General features: G+C 32.8%; 1 protein-coding gene across 3 annotated transcripts in view; it reads left to right on the top strand.

Moving 5' to 3' along the window:
- The window catches only part of GLS (glutaminase), a 69,753-nt gene that overhangs the window by 675 nt on the left and 46,900 nt on the right, over positions 1-22,178 (top strand). For all 3 annotated transcript variants that reach the window (XM_016161593.2, XM_016161603.2, XM_016161613.2), the window contains exons 2-6: positions 13,772-13,868; positions 14,230-14,351; positions 17,699-17,828; positions 18,402-18,481; positions 20,619-20,782. In XM_016161593.2, the coding sequence (XP_016017079.1) occupies positions 13,772-13,868; positions 14,230-14,351; positions 17,699-17,828; positions 18,402-18,481; positions 20,619-20,782 (593 nt within the window). The remainder of the gene's footprint in view (positions 1-13,771; positions 13,869-14,229; positions 14,352-17,698; positions 17,829-18,401; positions 18,482-20,618; positions 20,783-22,178) is intronic.

Genomic DNA, 22,178 nt, shown 5'->3' with positions numbered 1-22,178 from the left:
TCCGCGAGGCAGAGGAGACCTCAACCCGCGTGGGGCCCGGGCCTTGGAGGGGACTACGGCGGGGCGGGATGAGAGCAGAGGTTCGAGAGAGAGAGAGAGATGCCGGGCGGCCTACGCCTTCTGCGCCATGTGATTAGGCCCAGCCGCGCCCGAGCCTTCTCTGCCCGTGCCCCTCCGCTGGGCCCTCACTTCCCTTCCCCGCCTCCGCCCGCTGGCCGCCAGGGTGGAGCCGTGGAAGGGCCAGTCTGGCCCACCCCTGCCCCCCACCCACCCTGGAGCTGCGGCTGTCTGGCCCACGCCGCGTGCTCCGCGCCCTGGCTCTGGGCTGCAGCATCTGGGCGCTCGCCCAGCGTTTCGTGGGTGATGCCACATGAACATCACCAAGTGACATTTAGGAGTCTAGCGCTGAGCAAAGTCTGTGGCTTCCTGACTCGTCGCTTTTCCAGGCTCGAGTTTCCTCTCTGCCCTTCTTCGATCTCTGCCACTTATCTTTGGAAGCGTAACGTGGCAGAGTATTCCTAATATTTCTGAGTGGCTCCTTCAGGCGTGTGTATAGCCATCTGGGGCACCGGAAATGTTTCTGAAACGAGATAAGGAAGAAAAGGGTCACATGGCCAAGAAGATGGGGCCCTCAATCAGACCACCTGTTTGCACTGGGGACCGGCTTTGGCCTATCTGATGTCTTGCTTGAGATGGACGAGTTTTTGAAATAAAAGTCAGTATAGCCAAGGTGAAATGTGACGATGGATAAAACACTTAAGTTCAAGTTAAATACTTAAATTGTGATAGGATGTTAATTCGTCTATACCACATAGCAGTTTAGTCTTAAAACAGAATTGGTTTTTCGTACACAATATGCGAAGCAGTTTCCTGGCTGTTTTGTCTTGTGTAAGTTACATAAATGGACACAAACTTTGTTTTCCCAGTGTGGGTACAAATTTACCAGTCTGCTTGCTTTATACCCTACTATTTTTCTGACGTCGTACTGACGTTACGTGACCCTTACTGCCTCTCTTTCATTTACGGTACTCTCTCCAGCCCCAGAGCACCTTAAGTCAAACTCAGAGCATGATTCTTATACTTTAACTCTCATCTGCTAAATGTTTCCTGTAATTGAAGTTGGCACCTTCCGAAAACATGCCAAGCTAAAGTCGTTTTCCCAGACTGAAAAAAATGTTATTTTAAAATTACTTTCTTGAATTTGATTCTTTTTTTAGCATTTTATTTTATTACTAATTTCAAGTATACAGTCAGTGGTTAGATATTTATGTAACATTTATATTTAGAAATGTTATTTTTAAAGAATCACTTTGTGATGGGCAAAATTTGTGGAATTGTGTGATGATTTAGTGCCATAAAATTTGTGGAATTGTGTGATAATTTAGCCTATGACCATGGGCAGGTCATTTAACATCTTAAGTTAGATGATTCAAACCTTGCTTCAGGTTCTAAAAAGCTAGACTTTTGTTAAATTTCTTCTCTAATGTTTTTTAGGGACTAGAATGTGTTTGCTTAACTTCATTTGGTACTCTTACCTTATCACCTGGTTTATCAGGCATGTAACTAGTTTAAATACCTGTGCCTAGAGTTACGGAATTGCAAAATGCAATTACTAGCATTTAAAAATTGTCCTTAAAACTATAGGATGGGGACTAGTATCTGTTAAAAATACCAGTCTGTCTTTTTAATGTCCCTCTTTGTTTCCCTTGTCAGATGGGAAGTTGATCTCCTTTTGTGAGGTACATGTTTTCCAGAAGCTTCTATCTTCCTTCATTGCCTTCTAAAATAAGTCTTCTCTTAGCAATACTTTGAAGTACTGTTTTGGCTAATACTTATTGACACCCCTACATAACAAATATCCAGTCCTGTCTCCCCCAGCCCACAAAGAAAATCATTCTAGGCAGAGAATCCTTCAAGAATATTTGCTCCGATTCCCTGGGAGTTTGGCCAGTGAGATAACCTTGTTTACCTTAGTTCAAAGGAGTTTGGTTTTTTTTTTTTTTTTTTGCCACCAAAAAAAATAACTACACTGGTTCAGGAACAATCCAAGTACAGACATAGGCAGATGTGGGTTCCATTTAATACCACCATAATGTCAGTATTGTAATTAAAAAGTGAGTTATAATCTTTCTGCTGGTGGAGGGTCTTGCCTTCAGTTTGTAAAAATACTCAACACTTGTGAAGTAAAGTGAAGTGCAATAAAATGAGGTATACCTGTATAATCCTGAGCACTTTCAATCAAGGATTTCAAGAGCAAGTCTGCAAGTACTGACTTTAAGATTGTGAAAACATTTTTTAAATTTGGTTTAAGATTCTATTTTCTGAATAATGTAGTTTCTGAATGTGACTTTCCTCCTTTGACTCCTTCCATGTTGCCTTTATGTGATAAACAATTCTCTTATTCTGGGAGGTAAGCTTCCAGTTGATCCTGTTATCCTTTCTAATACTCAGCTTCCAAAGCATAGGTCATCCCTCAATCAGCAAGCCACCTGGAGTGCCAGCGCTCACTCCAGATTCTGCCAGGTTTTATAGAGGATTATTAAAAGAAATAGCCAGGTGAAAAATGAGTTAACTCATAAAGGACTTAAAACAATATTTCGCTTTTGTTAAATATAACATAACTATTAAACAGGGATAAAATTGCTTTGTTTATTGTAAAACCTGACAAGGATATTGGCCTTTATACTTTAGGTTCACATGAGAAATTTCATTTTTTAGTTTCCAGAAAAAATTTCTGTTGAGAAATTATTGTACTTATATGAAACTATACAATTTGCACCGTGTACCTTTTTACCCTGCTTACCAGTAAGCTCAGAGCGAATTTTTAATATATAACTAGCAATTTTATTAGTTCACATGGCTGGGATATTTACTTTTCCTCCTTTCCTTGGTCTAACTTAATATTTTATTAACTGTATTGTATCATGTTCTGGAAGGAGGTGGGATATAAGCAAGTTACCTACTTTATCTTTTTTCCATAGTCAAATTCTTTGAACCAGTCATGTTAGGCTATACATTTCCTTCGACCAACTTCATTTCTGGTTTAGATTTCTGGTTTAGGCTAAGATTTTACTATTATCTTAAATATTTTATGGAAAAAAATGTTATGATCAGTTTTCCATGTAGTGCTTTTATTTAATTTTGTTATAGTCGTTCTGTCATTTCGAAAACCACTTTATTGTCTCTTCATTTTTGAAGCTGTTCTCTGTGCTTTCCTGACTCCTTTTGTGTTTGCTTACTGGGTAAACCCTGAGGCCTTTTGTTTCTTTTTCACTTGTCTACCTACTCAACAGCATATCCCTTCTCTCAGCTTTCACTCTCACCTTTGTGTAGGTAGTATTTCATCTTTCATCTAGCTCTGGTCGCACATTTAGCTCCACATAATCTGATGACTTCACATTTGAAGTCATCATATATGTGGATATTGTTCCCCAGTATCCAATATTTTGTCTGATTTCAGTCTATTTTGAATAATGTTTTGAAATTAATAATAGAATTTTAATCTCATAATAATCACTGTTCTTCCAGAAAACCAGTGTGGACTGGAATGAATATTATATTAAAGCCACAAACTATGCTGTAGTATGCAAGATTCTTGATTAACCTTTATGGCACTGCTTGCCCACCATGGCCATTTTTATCACCATGTCTCTTCTCTTTCAAGCATGACATGCTTCATTTCTGTAAAGCCCAGAAGTGTATATTCTAGGGTTCTTGGGAAGGGTTGGCAGATGGGGATGACAGGGCATTTTTAAGTAACTTTTTGTTTGAGCATTTTATTGTTAGAAAGGTAAAGAGAACAGAGAAGGACAAGGCTGGGAAAATATTAATACATGTATGTCTTTTAGAAAGTGGGAATTTCATACAGGGTACAAATATTGAAAGTATTCCATTAAAACAACAATGAGATCATTTTCCCTCTATCAGATTGGCAGTTGTTAAGTTAAAATCAAGTGATGCAAAGGGTGTGGGAAATGGGAACTCTTAAATTGCTGGTGGAAGTATAAATTAGTTCAGCTATATTGGAGGGCAGCTTGGTAGCGTTAGTTAAAAACCGCATACCCATGATGCAGTAATTGTGCGTATGCTCATCTACACAAAGTCATGGCATTTTAAAAATGTATTTTTAATTAAAGAAGCATAATTAAAAATACTATGTTAAGAGTGAAGTACAAGCAAAAAATGATTTCATCTAGCTTTATATACCAAGACCTTGTTTTGGAAGTTCGTATTTATTCTTAATAAATGGGAAGCTGGGGGCAAAGAATCATGACATCCTATGCTGTGAGAATTCAATTTCAAAATAAGATTAAGTAGTTACACATTTCAGCAAATATTGAATTAGGTCTATAGTACAGGACTGATAATATACTTGAGAGTATTTTGCAGATAGAGATAATATATTTTGGAATCAAAAGATAGAACCTCTGTTGAAATAGGTGAATTCTGTTATCATCCTTTAATAATGCATTTGCTTTTAATTTGTGAAAGCGAACGTATTTTCAATTCACTTAAAACCAAGATTGAAAGCATAGTTAATTTGTTTGGGAGGGGCTTCTCAATGAACCCTCCAGTCATTTTATTTGTGATTTCCTCAATATTAAATTTTTTTTTGGTTTTCTAATGAGTTTAGTTTTGTTTTAGTAGCATAACATTTTGTGCCTAATGTGTGCATTAAATCACATATCTATTTAGCCATTGATAATCTTAATAATTTATAATTAACAGACTGCATGCTATTAATTAGTTCACTGAAAGAGCATGAATTAGATCCTGAAGTTTTGTCTTCTTGAGTTTTAGCTGCTTAGTTCCAGTCTTAACTGTTTTACAAAAAAAATTTGTCTACTTCAAAATCAACTAATTCAAGATATGACTGCCAAATAGAATTTACTCTTTGTGAGGCAGTATGAAAGGAAACATAAATGGAGGCGCTATTTCAGTTTGAAAAAGATAAATGTCACCTTGAGAAATTTGTTGAAGATATTTGTGGGTTTCATTGTGAGTTTTAAAAAATTATTTGAAATCAGTAAAAAGCTGTGCTACTTCCTTCTTGTGATATTGAGGTAAAGAAAAGTTAACGGCTGTAGAAACTGAAAGTCTAATTGTAGGATTTGCATTCTTTTAAGAGCCCAGTCTTAAACCCTTTATAAATCAAGGAGTTGCCTGTCGGTGCTTTTTTATCTTTTAAGTCATTTGCTATTAGGAGGAATGCTTAAGAAAGCCTAGTGAACTTATATATTTATAAAAATAGTTACTAATGATATTTCTAAGTGTTATAAATAGCTTTCAGATACAGATACTCACTGTGATTTTATCCTGGAACCTATGTAGGGATAAAATTGCTTTGGTTATGAAACACAGTGCACAAGACTGATTACTGCATTTGGTGTTTTTTTCTGACCACCTACAATGTAGTAGAAGAAAAATGGTTATGTCTCTTTGGGAAATATTCTCTGATTGGTATGTGACATTATTGCTTACTAAAGGAATATTTATAGTGAAAGCACTGATTTTAAAGAATAGAACTATTGATATTACATAATGAACAAAAAGTTGATAGCTTTTAGGATTTAGAAATGTATATTTTTTTGCTTACTAATTTTTCATGCAGGCCTCGAAAGATTTTTAAATAGTTATATTAATGAGGCTATTTTAAGTGAGGTAGGTACTTCCTTAGATTCTTGACATAGGCACTATTAAAAAAGTACAGACTTTCTGAAGAACAGTTTTTAAAGTGTATGAAGAACTTTAAATATATTCCTACCTTTTTAGGAATCTAGGCTAACAAAAAGCAGGTATAGAAAGATTTATTCACTAGTATTTTTAGCACAGTATTATGCATATTAGAGAAAAGTGGGGAAAACGTGTTTAACATTAGTGGAATGGTTAAGTAAATTATAGTACATGCATATGAGAGTCTGTTATTCAGTTATTTAAAATATATACAGATGATTTTTAGGAATATTAGAAAATATAATCTTAAGCCAAATGTTAGAATACAAATTTTTTTTTGTGGTGGGATATCTCAAATGATCTTAAGCTTTGAAGAAAAAACTGCTTTCAAAAAGTAATAAAGGGAAATAAGCCAAAGTAATATTAACAGTTGTGGTCTGTGTGAATGGACATTGCTTTTCCTGTCTCCTTGTAGCAACTTTTAAGATTTCACATTATAAGTATATATAACCACTGTAATCAGAGGAACCACATCTGTTAAGTTTTAAACTTGTAAATCTCTGCTATGTTGTCCTAGTCTGCTATTTTAATATCCTGTTTCTGGCATGTGTAATAGTAAGCACCATTTACATTGAAAAAATTTCCAAAAAAAAAAAAAAAGTATTATGAATGGCTCCTGTGTATCATCATCATCCAGTTGTATTCACTGTTAGCCTCAAACATCAAACATTGTTTTATTTCTAAACTATTCTTGGCAGAAGCTTCCTTAAAAATGTTGCACATTTTCCTGCCATGTTAAAATATAATGAATAGAGTTTAACATTTCTTGTTCAACTTAATGTTTATTATAAAGTTGCATTATTATACTGTGCTAAAATACAGTGATACTCTAAGGCAAATGGTGTTGGCAGGCTTCCTCTGAAGGGCCAGAATAGTACATACATACTCTTGGCTTCTCAGGATATCTGGTCTCTGTTAAAACTTTTCAAATCAGCTCTTGTAGCAAAGCAGCCATAGACAATAGGTAAATGAATTTGCCATGGCTGTTTTGTAATAAAACTTTATTTACAAAACAGTTTGCTGTAGTTTGCTATTAGTGGTCCCTGCACTAAACTGTATTTAGTTGTATAAAGTATTCTTTCATACTCTGATTGGTTCTGCTGCGAATGAGTTTGTTCTTTCCTGGATTTTTTATCTTGTATCAGTTGCTACATCGTGTTCCTGTCCTTCATTTCTCTACTGTAGCTATTTTCCCTAACTCTTACCTCCTATAACTAACTACCCTTTTTAAATAAAAAAAAAAATGGTAAAATATATATAACAAAATTTACTGTTTTTGTTTTAACCATTTTTAAGTGTACAGTTCAGTGGCATTAAGTGTTCTCCTTAGATTTTAAAAGAACCCAGATAATTGAGCTTTATGTGTAAAATGTGTGTACATGGGTCCTTTATGTGTACATAGATCCTGAGTGAGTAAAATTTATGTTCTTTAGTACAGGAATTTAGGAGGTTATCTGTTTTTATCAACTCAAAAAACTGAGAATTACAGTTGAAAATGACTGTGAAGACATTTAATTCCACCTCATTTTACATATTTTATAAACTGGCCACAGATATTAAATGACCTAACCAAGTTCATACAACATTAGAATTTGTTTTGTTTTGTTTTCATTTAATGTTAGCAGGTTAATAAAATACTGTGTTGAATTGATTACTTTTTTAGGTTCAAGATTGGAAGAGACCTTAAAAACCCATCTCTCTAGCTGATGTCTTTTTTACTTCTGTTTTAGTCCCTATCGGTGGTTCTTCATCTCTACTTGAATACTTCCTTGACAAGAGAAAGAGAGTTCACTCCCTTAGAAGGCACCCTATTCCATTTTCAGAACTGTTTTGTTTTATGATTAGCTGAAATTTGCCATTCATTAATTTCTACTTATATATTTTAGTTATTTTGAAAAAAATCACCTTTGTGTAATATTAAAGTGGTTGAACAGACATAATATCTATTTTTATACCTAGAATGGTTTATTAAAAGATACTTGACTGAAGGAATATGTGGTTGGAAGGACTAACAGAGTTGGACATTAGGGACTTGATCTGCCATGTCCTTATCCTCCCATCGGAGAAAGGTAGATTCCTCCCCTAGGTTAGACTTCTAAACCCGTACACTTGAACAAATTGCCATTAACTGATATGCCTAGCCACTTCCTCACTGAAAGCTGGCTTTTGTACTTCTTACTGTGGCTTGCTCTTGAATAAATTTCAATAAAGTCCAGTCAGAACAGCAGCCCTCATATAATGTAATCTCATCCTTACTTTGTATAGGATGCATTTTTAACAAGGCACAACAAGAATTTAGTAATACCATAAGTAAGTATTAGCATTTCGGTTAGATGTAATTCAGTATGTAAGGAGTCTTGTTTTTGCTTGTTCTGGACGAGCTCCTGTTATTCTAAAATGGAGGGCTAACAACTGAGCACAGTTGGTGTGGCATATGTTGATGAAAGAACTTCCAACCTAAGAAAAGTCTTATAAAAGTTTATTTCGGCTAAACTGACAATTATTGGGAAGCGAAATCTCGACAGATTGAGAAAATGCTCCAGAGATGGGCAGTTTCGGAGCTTATTTTATACATTGGAATCAAAAGAGATTCTAAAGAAATTATGTAAGGAGGGTTACATAAATTCATTGGTGGTAGATTAGGGAAGCAGGAGAAAGCAGTGGGGCAATCTCAGATTGGATAAAAAGCAAAACGGAGAGACACATACTTCTTTTATATTGATGGGTACAGGATGGTTAACATTTCTAGTACACATAGAAGGTATGTGGGCAACAAGATAATGTGGTCTAGGGTTCTTATGCTGGTCATTGTATCTTAAATGCACCAGGACAGTAGACAATTTCAAAGATCAACCTTTGTCAAGGAAGCTACAGACCTCAGCCATAACTACCCACCATGACCTGCTTTTAGTTGGAAATTTTTATGTTCAGACCACCCTGGTGGGTTACTTAATTACTCTTGGTCTTTTTGTAAGGCATCACCATGTGGGCCTCCCTTGAATTTCTCAGGTTTAGTACGTGGCCCTTTTTTTCATTTGCAAATAACAGGAAGAATCTAGGACTAGGAATCAAGCTCTCTTGGACTAATTCTTTTTGGGCAGCTTCAGAGTGCTGGCCTGTAAATTGGAGACAGTTTACCCACCTTGCTTTACCACTTAGGATTTTAAGATAAAACAACAGAAGGTCCCTTTTTTTAAAAAAAAATGGTAAAGCTTTAAAAGATGAAAGATTTCTTTTTTATAATTTTGCCAACAATTAGCCCCCAGGCCAATCACTTGGAGAATAAGCAGAATTTGTCACTTTTTCAGACTTATAATGTTATATAGTCAACTATCTTCAATTCAGCTTTCAACTTCATGGATTTAATCTTGTTATTTGATAGTATTGATGGACACTATCAGTGAGATCACTCTATAAATTCAAATTGATAAACTGATATAGAAATGACTCAAAAATCTTTTAAAGATCATTTTAAATGAGGACGTAAAACACCAAAGCATTATTTTGTATTCTGTTAGTGGGCCTCTTTTTTTAACTTGAAATTTTTTTTTTTTTTTTTTTTTGATGATCTGATAGGCTTACCATGCTATACTATGCATTTGAGTTACATGGAGTTGATTGACCACCCCACTCCACCCACCTTTTAAGTTAAGAATGGTATTATTCCAGCCTTAAAGGTTTATAGTTTGGAGAGGTTAGGTAGTATAAAACATTATTTGACAAAATAAGGCAATATAGTTCATTTCAGTTTTTTTCCTTTCCTTTTGCAGTTCTTAGTAAAACTTGCTTTTCATTTTTCTTCTTTCATTTAATAGTGGAGTTTTTAATTTATAAAATTTTGAACTGATGAGGGCAAGTTTTTCAGTATTGCTCCTAATGATACATAATAAATTTTCTTGATTTCCTCCACTCATCAAGGCAAAATTGAATGCTTTATTTGTACTTGATAATAGTTTTCTTACTCTTCTATCATAGTACTTGCCACATTGCTGTAGTCTTGGCTCTTGTAGACAGCAACTTTCCTTCATTCATCCTTATATCTGGAGTGCTTGGCACATAATAGGCTATGTGCGAGAAGTACAAAATTTTAAGTGATGCAGCCAGTGCATGCTATACAGAGTATAGCAAATGTGATTGGGGAAAGCCCTCCAAAATGATTGGAATGATCCTTAATACCTTAAGGGTATAGGAAGAGGAAAGTTATAAACTGAAGGCATATTTGGTAACAAAGATGAACTAGCAGGATTTACTTTCAAGTAAGTCAGTGAGTCTAGTCAATTACTTTGGTGAATTATAAGTTGTTAAGAATTGATAGTACAAAGCCAAGTTCTATAGAAGTGAATACCAGGCTGAGGAGCTTTAATTGTCCTTTGGTACTGGGAAACTGGTTGATGAGTAAACTTTTCACATTACAGAAATTGGCCGTGAATTTAAACTCCATGTGTAAATTTTTTAGTGTGTGGTTTTTTTGGTTGACTTATTTAGATTTCTCTCACTCCTGAAAATTAAATTAGATATTTTAATACCTCATGGTATTAAAATAATGTATCTTGTTCTCTAGTTGTTTCACCGTTCTTTATAAACACCCATTGAATGCTTACCTTCATCACTTTGGCTGTTATATTCCCTTTGCTCCAAATCCCCTTTTGTTGCCATGTTTCCAGCTTCTACCCATCTTTCAAGTCTAGCTCAAATTCCATTATTTTCTAAAAAAGCTTTACTTTATTAGTTCACAGTAAAGTAATTTTTCACTGACTGGATTCTATAGTTTCTGTAATGTCTCATTATGTACATGTTCTATTTCCCTTGTAGATTATAAGCAGCAATTAACAATATACGGGTCATAGATGGTAGTTAGAAAAATAGGAATTAAAAAAATTTTTTTTAAAGAAATCATTTCCATGCTGTACTCAGGTGTTTTTTGACTGTAGAGGAAGGAATAGGTAGAAGAAGGAACAAAATGATGGCAAAAGGACTTTTAGAAATTAGAAAGGAAATGAGGGAGAATGAAAGGAATAAAAAGGTATAAAACAGATTTTTTGGTCTTGTTAATCTATATATATCCTATTTTAGTTGCTGAGTGTCATAACCATTTTATGTTTTTCTGTAGGGAATCTGGAGAGCTCACTAAAGTTTGTTAGTAATTGTTGATGTTACAGTTTGAAAGCTTGCTATAATCTATTTTTTTGTCATTAAAATTTAAATACTTCTCATGGATTTTCTAATTAATGTGTAGTTATTAAAAACTAAAGTTTTAGCTTTTGAATTTTAATAGAGACTACATTATTGCGAAGTGTTGCCACAAAGCCATAACCAATTTGGGGAGAAAAAAGGGCTAATTACAAGAAATATCTTTGGAGTAGTTTCTACCTGTTTGAAAGTTTGAGGAGAATCTTGCATTGTTTTGTTCACCAGACTGTTGAAGCTAACTTATTCTCCAATCAGCCTGAGCTTTTAAATGTTAAGATAGTAGTACTTTCTTTTTTCTTTTTTTAAAATCAATTTTGACTATTTATTTTGTGAGCTTATTTTTAGAGATGACTTAAATCTCTTTCCTATGGATAAAAATTAGTTTCTTGTCCAAAAGCTAGTAAATAATTACCTTTTTGCTAGCTGTGGCAATAACATCCCTTTAATTTTTTTGCACTCCTTACCATAAGCTAAAGAAGTGTATACATATTTTATGTTATTTACATAGCTTTTAGGCAAAGCAAATACCATTTACTGGTGTGATAAATACATAGAAAGCTTATTCTGCAGTTTTTAAAAGTGATAAACTACCACTATCTGAAGTTTATCTGACAAACCGTTTTCTGTAAATAATTGGTATGTTATTTCAACTGATTTTTTTTTTTTTTGACAGCTGGCTCAATTTTTCTTTAAATAATAAGTCACTAGTATTGTTGAACACTAATAGTTTTAGAACAGGTAAGAGCAAGAAAAATTGTGCCTTGTAACAGTAATAACTACCTAGTAAGAGCCAGTATACTGTAGGAATAAATGGTTTAGATTCTGGATTCAGAGAAACGGGGGTTCTAAATCCATATCTGCCACAGTGCAGTTTTGGAAAGTTTCATCTGTCTGAAACTTCGTTTCTTCATCTGTGAAATAAGTATAGTGTCATTCATCTTTTCAACAAATAATAAATTTACTGAGTTTCTACTGCATACCAGAACCATACTATATTTTTAATAATAGTCCCTTCTGTTTAAGATCATTGGAGGGATTAAAGTAGAATGCATGCAGAACACTTGAGTATTTAGAACATAAGTGATCGATCAATTTTTACTTTTATTTTAAAAGTACCCAAATACATTTTTAAAAGTTCTCTGAGTTAAAATTATTTCAGGGAATAATTATAGGTCCAGGATATGTCATTAAATTATAATCCTATATGTTTTTACAAAACATGGGCATGAAATTCATATATTTTAAGGCTGACTTTAAAAGTTGATAATAGCTTTGAACACGTGTATGAAGTATATTAATACCAACATTAATATTTTTAGGAGAAATTTTGTATTTGCTTGTGTGTGTGTGTGTGTGTGTGTGTGTGTGTGTGTGTGTGTATGCTCTGTGAACCAAGTGTATTTTCTTTTGTCTTTTAAGATAGAAATATAGACCACTAATAGTGAGGGGAGTAATTATATTTGGAAATAACTAAATCCATGTGGTCATAATAAAGTATGGAACTATTATGTAATCTGGGTAATCCAGGAACTATTTGGAGAGCTAGAAAAGCTCTTTTTAATAGTATAAAAGCACAATTTTAGACAGCCTTATGCTGTATGACAGTTTATTTTACTAAAGTAATTAATTATACAGTTTTCTTTTGAAAGTTTCCATTATACCTCTGGCTAGTCCAAATTGATAATATTAGGGTCTGAATTTAAGAAAACAAATAGTCCCTCCCTCCTCTCTAATTTTCTCTCTTGCTTTCTTGAAGCACAGGCAATGTTTTTTCCAGAATATTTTATACATACACACATATATGTATACACACGTGCACAGATATATATTTCCCTCTCCTATTTTAATAAATAGTGATGATTAGTAGGGAGGAGAGTCATCTGCCTTAGATCTGTAATCCTTATAACATCATTGTAATGCTTACGACAATAATGTACAGAATAATGAAATGTGTTAATTTCCATTTCAGAGCCCCCCAAAAAACATTTAATAAGTTTATTGTAGTTTGTTTACTTGAAAGCTTTTCAATGGATAGGAAAAAAATCCTTATTTAAAAATTTGGTTAATTATAGCATTGTACTATACAAGGTTATTAATTAAGATTTTAATGTGTTTTTTATGGTAAGATTTTTATTCTAACAGTCTTTGTGATTTATAGCATTTGATCTGTATATCACTTTAGAAATAATAACCACGGCTACCATGAGTTGGCTACTTACTCTCTGCCAGGCAGTGTTCTAATCTAAAGGTATCGACTGTATGGAATCACTTGATCCTCACAATAACCCTGTGAGGTAGGCACTATTATTCAGATGAGGAAACTGAATCACAGGTTAATTTACACAAGGTGACTCAGTTAAGTATTATAGCCAGGATTCAAAATTTGTGTGCTAACCTTTGCTGTCTGGTACTTAATTGCTTCCTCCCCCATATTCTATTATCAGGTTAATTATTTGAATAATACATAAATATAGTCATCATATTAAAAAAATGTGTTGACTCTTACTTGAACATTTGCTTAGCTCTTTAATTATTGGGTGATTGTGTTAGGCTGTACAGGAAGCTACCACCATAACAGATAGCTAGGCCTTAGCACAACTAGAAATAGTAATCAAGATTTCAAGACCTGGGATTAAAAAATATCTATTAATGAATCATTACTTGTTTTTCAGTGTGGTTTCGGTAATACTGGCTTGATTGGTAAATGAGCATTTAATGTGACAGTAGTTTTGATGAATAGATCAGTTCAGCTGTAGTCTGGTTCAATGATTATTTCACAATGGATGTAGCTAAAATTCATTAGAATGTTCACACAAGGATTAATTTTGTCATATTTTTCCCCCTTTAGTAAAATAAAACAGGGTCTGTTACCTAGTTTGGAAGATTTGCTGTTCTATACAATTGCAGAAGGACAAGAGAAAATACCCGTTCATAAATTTATTACAGTAAGTTTTTATATTTTTCTAAAACTTTTTAAAATTCAGTAATACTGAATCAATAATACAATAATATTGAAATGCAGTCTGAAAGGTCATTTGATGTATAGATTCTGACTGACACTGTTTCTCTTACTATGTTTTTAAATTTTCATCATGCTTATTTCAAGGTAATCAGTGAAAGAAAATGAAAGAAAGAATGAGAAACTTGTCCAGAAATTGGGTAATAGTGACACTAAAATGCCATGTACATATTCAGGTCCTGGGTAGAAGTGTTTATGTACAGGAAAAAAAAAATCTTTTGTAGTTAGAATAAACATATACCTTATTTGCACTATATATTTACAAACTTTTATTTTTTTAAAAACAGGCACTCAAATCTACAGGATTGCGAACGTCTGATCCCAGGTTGAAAGAGTGTATGGATATGTTAAGATTAACTCTTCAAACAACATCAGATGGTGTCATGCTAGACAAAGATCTTTTTAAAAAGTAAAAATTTCTGCCAAACATTTAATGGTGATTGCTATGCTATGTGGTGATTTTTCTTTTAAAAGAAAATTGCATCTTTGAAGGCCAGTGCTTCCTCTGTAACTGAAAAAAAGCCTGGGCGGGGTGGGGGGGGCTGTGGTTGGTGGTGGTTATAAGCAATTGTTTGAAGAACTTGGTGCACATTAACTTTCTATAATACATTGGGACTGTTGTATACTTTCTTTGAAACTGCTCTATGGATGTGTAGCCATGGACATTTCCAATTTACAGTACCTGGAGATTGCATTCAGTTTAAGTAGAGTGCACTCTGTTCTGTCATGGCTTAAATTGATCTCCAGTTCATCTGAATGTCTTGCAGGCCTTCTCAGCATGGTCTGTTTCTTTCCTACAAGGTGATTTAGATGGCATCATAAAATGAGAAGGCTTTAGCCTGTATTTAGGTTTACATATTTCCATTGTCTGCTTCTCTCCTCTCTTCAGACACATTAATATATATAGGCTTTTAACTATTTTTATTTTCCTCAAAATATTTTAAAATGAAAGACAACTTTGGAGATTAATGCTTTGATTTTGTTGAATGAGAATATTTTTTACTTTCCTGTATTTACCTGTTTATTATTTACCTTCGTTAATGTGTTTCTACTAGTCTGATTACTTAATGATTTAAGAGACAGCATGTTTGTAATGGATCCCAAAGAGGTAAATGGTATTCTAAGCTAATAAATTGAAAACTAATATAAAACTATAAACACTACTATAAAACATTGGCTTTTTTTCAGACCATAGACTTAGGTTGAAATGGATCCAAAGAATTCCAGCATCTACTTTAAAAGTTTATTTGTATGTATGTATGTATGTATGTATGTACATATGTATTTTTATTTATTTTTTATTTTGGGGGGTGATTTATTCTAGATATCTCCTGGAAATATCTTGGAGTTTTAAGTCATCCGAAGGTACAAATATTCAACTGAGGTCCCAAAGCTTCCTGGCATGCTATGAAGCACTGCTGACAGTTTTGGATTATCTTTTTACCACAAGGTTCTTGATTCTGTTAGCTAGCCTTATAAAATATAGATTTTGTTGGAATAGGTGTTAGGAATTTTAGAGTCTTTAGAACTTGTTTCTTTTTGGAGGGAAGGAAGTCATTTCTAGTTAACTGAAGCTTCACTGTTTATTTTTAGTGTTCATGAGCTATCTGTGCAAAGTACTCTTGATTATGGGAGTTATTTTTTAGCATATCTGAGAATGATGTAAAAGAGATGGCAGGTAGGTCTAATAATAAGTATAAGGAATTGCTTTGGAATTTTAGATGAAAACAGTTATTTCATACTGTTTAGTGCTGTTTAAATGTTTTCTGCTTTATAAATGTGTTGTTGAGTTTAAATATGAAATTAAAAGTAATTTAAATACAGTGATTATGAATCCAGGAAAAATTATAAAATTTTCTACCCATAAGTATATAAAAATAACAACGACCATTATTTTAAACACTAATCCAGTTTTAAAAAATTGATGATTGTAATCTAGGCCATTTCCAACTTGACAGATGCTTCATGGTATATATGAGCAGGCAGTGGAAAAGTCTTTTAAGACTACAGGCATAAGGATCTCTCCATTCCTAGAATGAGGTGATTTAAAACCTCTGAGTGATAACCTTTTCAGGTCACCTGGAAAGGTGATTGCTGCAGAGAAGTTCTTCTGTTTTCAAAATAAGTTTTCTAATATTGACAGAAATAAAACTATCTCAGCTACATGCAGGTGGGAAGGAGATGTTACAATGGAATTCATTTACCCAGAGAAACAATTTATTAAGGTAGATAGATTTAGTTGAAGTCAATGTGTTGATGCTTTACCTAAAATAGCTTGCTGGTTAATATATTTAGCCTTTGAGGATAATCTGAGAAACACCTATTATGTATGACTTTTTTTTTTTAATGGGAAAATGAGTCCTGGCCGTACCGTTTGGAGCATATCCTATCTGAAAGTTAGAGACTGCCTGTAACCTGTCTAGATAGTCAATTGTTTTTAATGCTAATTATTTTTAAAACTAATAGGAGTAGAAAATTTGTGTTGAAAATGAATGTCATATTCATTTTTAACTATATTGGTATTAGAACTATTTTCATGTGTGATCATAATTTTTTGGTCTTTTTTGGGGGGGAAATGAATGGTAATCTTTGCATTTGTATATTGTTTGATTTTCTTAAAAAATTTAGGGTTATTTTACTAATGCAAAATTATGAGGTATTTTATAAAATACATGCATTATTATAGTTATTAATCATAAACACTTAAGGAAAGAAAAATTATTTCTCCCAGTTCACAGATGAAAAAACTGAATAAAGCATAAGATGCGACTTGCTGAAATGCATAAGCACTTCCTCCTTAGAATTCATTTTATATGACTTTTAATTTTCTAGATTCATGCCATCTGTATTAGAATAACTCCCAAGGAAAACATTTACTATTTAGGATGCTCATCAGTGTGCAGCTAGACACTCAGTTCTAAGTGGCAAGATTGCTTTTGTTGGCCATAGTAATTCACCAGTTAAGGCTGTTACCACCATTTACCAGCCACCTTCTGATAGAAAAAAAGACAAAAAACAAAAAAAAACCCTGTTTCACTGCCTATACAGTTTTGTTAATAATAAAGCCTACTTTTAAAAGTGCTGATTAATTTTAAATAGTAAGTTAATAATTTAAATTTATTTCGCAGTCCTCATATTTTCAACTTCTTGAAAAATAAGGATGTAGATTGGATTTGATACAGATACAGTGATTTAAGATCAAAAGTAGATTTTATCTCCATTTTTTTTTTTATCTTAGAAATGCAGATTTTTCAAAATGTAATTCAGGAAAAATATGTTAAAATACAAAATGTTTAGTTTTTTCTTTTTGTGAAATGCTAGTAATAGTTACATAGGAGCTAAGGGATATTTGTCTGAGTTAATGGAAAAATAAACAGGATCTTAACTATGACATACTAAAGTCTGATTTTTGTTAATGAAATGTCATGCTGAATGCTTATCAACTTGGCTAGGCCAAGAAATTTGTTTGAGATGGTCTTGATACTTGATCTGGTAGAATGCTGTGCTATTTTAATTTGTGATACAATTTTTAGGCAATCTAACATTTCTTTAACTTCAACAGCTCACAAGCAACTACATGAAAGCCCGCTTGAAAGAAAATAATGTAGAATATAATTTATAGAATTTAGTTTGTTGTATGAAATGATGGATCTCGTTATTGTTTAAACATTCTCCTAATTAATAATGTTATTATCAAGTACTCATATTTGAAAGGCACCCAGTCTATTTATTTATTTATTTTCTCACATTCCACAGATGTGTTCAAAGCAACATTGTTTTGTTGACACAAGCCTTTAGGAGAAAGTTTGTCATTCCTGACTTTATGTCTTTTACCTCTCATATCGATGAGTTATATGAAAGTGCTAAGAAACAGTCTGGAGGAAAGGTAATGTTTTTAATGTGAATATTTTTCTAAACCAATTACTTAATAAGTTCAGCTCACCTTGAAGTACAGAGAATAAAATTGTTTAGTTTTCTTGTGTTTTGCTAATTAAGAAATTTAAGTTAAATGAAGCCATTGGATTAAGTGCTTTTAAAATATTTTAAATATTGTTATTTGGGCTAAAAAGAAATCTAACTCTAAGAATTCTTTTTGATTTTCAAATGATTGTGATGGCTTTTAAATCTTAAATAAAAAAGTAACTTTATTGTGAATTTTTACAGATATTTTTGAACATTAAAATGTTTCTAGTTTTAAAAATCCTCTAAATAATACTAAGAGCTATTTTATTTCTTCTCTATATTGAAAGATTTTAGGTAGTGAAACCCTACCAGCATGACTCTGATTAAAGAAATTCTCTGAGTCCTTAGTTTTTATGATTATTGTTGTAAAAGATAGACTGCCAAGCAACTGAGTGCTATAAATAACTATTCATTGGTGGAAGCTAAATTGAGGGAAATAGTAGAAGAAAATATTGTGTTTCTATATTTGTTGATTTCTTTCCAATATTTTGATTAGGTTGCAGATTATATTCCTCAACTAGCCAAGTTCAGTCCTGATTTATGGGGTGTATCTGTTTGTACAGTAGATGGACAGAGGTAAGTTTTATTTTAAATCCATGAAAACCATCATTCATTTGTAAAGTAAAAAGTTGCAAAACATGCAGGATTTCATGAAGTCCATGAAAGTGATCTTTGGGAAAAGCTCACGCTGCAGGCGCAGCCACTGACAAATGAGGATCTAGTAGAATTGTAAAAAGGATAATGATGTGATGTGAAGGTACTGTAAAGATGATTTGATTTTAAAAACCGATGAATTAAGGAGAGGCCCTTGGAAAAATGGATAAAGTTCTAGAATATTTTTTCAAGAATGACTTTTTATTATCCTGTGGGTCAGACATAAAGATTTATTATCATGTTATAACTTGGTTTTGTAAGTTTAAAAAAACTATTATATTTTTACACATTTGAGGACTTACCTCAGAGGTATTCTTTTGGGTTTTGTTTTGGTTTGGTTTTTACAAAGTAATTATTTTTTTAAAAATAAAACATATAAGGTATACATCTCCTGTATGTATATAGCTTAATAAATTTATATCAGAGATGTACCCTAAATTTTGTTAAAACTACAAGTAATTCACCCTTAAATTTTTAGGTTTCATTTTTCAAAATAATGTCCCAGTTAAAGCTTTTCCTGTCACTTGTTAAATTTTGATCTAAGTGCCTTTCTTCTAATTGACCTTTTTATTTTTTACTAATTATCTTCAAGTATTTATAGTGAAAAAAAAAAAAAAGTATGATTTAGCCCATTCATTCTTAAGTTAAGGAGTCTGAATCTCAGAGTTTGTATAATACTGGAAGAGAACAATACCAGCAACTAGTAGTGTATTTAACTAGATATTAATGGGTTATGTTAACATCTAGTCATAATGACAGGCTTTTAGTCTCATCTGGGCCTGTGAAATATACTAAACACTGATTATGTGTTGAATTTAATATTGGATGCTATAAAAGGACACAAATACATAAGATATGGCTTTATGGAACATGTTCCAGTAGGGAGTGGTATTCCTGTTTTTGTTGTTGGAAGAAATGATTTCTCATGTAATGGAAATTTTTATATTTGGAGGAAATTACTATCCTGTATTGATTGCACATTATTTTTCTCAAACATTCTTTGTATGTAGAGATGATTCTTTTAGGTTAGTTTTCTTATGTAGAGAAATTTAGAAGTTGACTGACTAGAACGTATGTGTTTTTAAACTCAAAGGTGGTAGTATTACAGGCTTTTGTCAGGTTTTAGAATGATTGTCAAGTTATGATCTGAATGAAAAGTATTCACACATTATAGGAAAAATATACCTTGCTATGTGTACATATGTAGTCATCTTCCAAATATACTTAGAAGTGAGGTGGCCCTCTGACATCTCTGTTAACTCCTGTTTGCCCAGTGGCAGTTATTAATAGAACTGTTTCACTATGAATGATTTTCATTCCGAATGAATGTGTGCCTGTAATGTATTGGGGTAGTGTTCAGGGCACCTGGGATACTTCAGCAATACAAAGATCTTTGTCTTTGTGAAGCTAAGTTATAATGGGATCAGTGAGCATTTTTCCATTTTGTAACCCATTGTGTACTTCATGTGCATCCTCATCTGATAACATATGAAGCTTTCATTTTGTTGTTTATATGGCGATAATGACTGTCATTAGAGCCAACTCTATTAGGTTTATAATACTGAATGCCATTTCTTTTAATGGGGCTGAAATTGTGAGTAAATATAGTTGCCAAGATGAGGCATTTGTAGATAGGGTCTCAGAGGATGGTATTAAATTTAAATTGAGCTCCATTTAAAAATTAACCATGGCCTAGCCATGATTAAAGCTATAAGTAAAAAAGTATAGTGACTAATTTCTAAAAGGGCTAGTTCTTTTAATGTGGTTGAATATAGGTAGGAGTAAGAAGGATCATATCCTGTTTCCCTCAGAGGAAAATTTTCACATTACTTATCTGAATTGTTCTGTTACTGGAGTGCTCTTAAACCTTTGCCTTTATTTGCCCTGTCCCTCTTAAAATAAACATCCTTATATTTGTTTTTTAATATCCAATTAAACTTGTGTGGTTGAATTATGGGAAATCTTTTGTAAATTAGAATTAACATGTAAAAATAACAACTCCAGTTATTCAGTTACTTTTTTCCAGTTGATCTTATTTTTTAAATCTGCTTTCACATAGGCATTCTATTGGAGATACCAAAGTTCCATTTTGTCTTCAGTCCTGTGTAAAACCTTTGAAATATGCCATTGCTGTTAATGATCTTGGAACAGAATATGTGCATCGATATGTGGGGAAAGAGCCTAGTGGATTAAGATTCAACAAACTGTTTTTAAATGAAGATGGTAAGAATTACATAAAAATTTAATGGAAAAAGAAATACCTTACTTTCCTATGTAAATCTAAGTAGTTATTTTTTCTTTTTTTTTAAAAAAAGAACTTAAAAACATTCATACTTTAATTTTTCACAGAATTCTATGAAACCCACAAAGATGGTTTCATTGCCTGCTTCTTAAAATGGTTATGATAGGCATCTCATACCACTGGAAAGTGGGATAAAAGTGGGGCAGGAAGTAAGATCTTCACTTTATAGCCACCTATAGCAGAATATCTTGCACATATCACAGTGCCTGGAATTTGCTTTAAAATAATTCAGTGGAATGTAGCGGGGAGTACTAGGTGTGATTATTACTCTATGTTGGTAATTATGGAGCTAAATGATGGATACATGGGTATTTCTATTCTTTCTACTTTTATATTTTGTATATGTTTGAAAACTTTCATAATAACAAGTGTTTAATGGTGGCCCTGGTTGAGGTAATGTTTTTGCTATTTCTGTTTCATTAGATTTACTATTTCAGAGAAACATTTTGCATTAAATAGCTGGACAACTGTCAAGTCTTACTACTTTACAGGAATCTAAAAGAAAAGGGGAAGACAAAGGTAGTACTTTTGATCTGGTAGTAGTTGGTGTTTTGAATTTAAATGCCAATCTATGGATTGGTTTCTATTTTTTAGTCTTCTAGACATGCTAGATTCCTCATTGTGTGATGAGTTATGATAGACTTAAAGCAAGAGTGAAGGAATTTTGTGGTTGCAGTAATGGTTGGGAGAAATATACATTTGTATTTTTTCTTCTGGATAAAAAATGAAATGTAGTTTATAGTCATTATTGTATTTTTTTAATGAAGTTATAAGACTAGTATTTTCTTGTTTCCCAATTTATTTCAAGAGCAATTATATTTTCTTACCCCTTATCATCTTTCTATCCTGATGCTACCATCCGACTTTATGGAGATTACCACAAACTAGCAACTTCAATAAAGACATGACATGCAGAAGTTACCTTATTAAATTCACTGACTTCAAGACTTAATATGAAAAGAATTAATGTTTTTGTTCTAGCAAGATTAAATGTTTTACAAGAAGAGTTAATACTTTCCTACATAAGACAAAATAGAATAATCTAGGTGTTTCTGGTGAATTGATTTTGAGAGAGGTATTTAAAGAATTAACAGATATAGAAATTTGAATGTAAAGAAGCATTTCAGAAACAAAAATAAATAAAATGGGTCTAGGATAAATGAACTTAACCTTATAAGTAATATATTTTTTGCCATGTACATTTATGATTTTAGAAATTAGGATTTATTGACACCAAAATCTATAAGAAAAAATTCATGATAAGAACTTGGGAATTTAGCACTGGTTTATAATAACTAAAATATAAAATTTAACGAG

The sequence above is a fragment of the Rousettus aegyptiacus genome, unplaced genomic scaffold (genome assembly GCF_014176215.1).
Source record: "Rousettus aegyptiacus isolate mRouAeg1 unplaced genomic scaffold, mRouAeg1.p scaffold_m13_p_2, whole genome shotgun sequence".
Classification (NCBI taxonomy): domain Eukaryota; kingdom Metazoa; phylum Chordata; class Mammalia; order Chiroptera; family Pteropodidae; genus Rousettus; species Rousettus aegyptiacus.
This window is presented reverse-complemented; position numbering and strand designations above follow the sequence as displayed.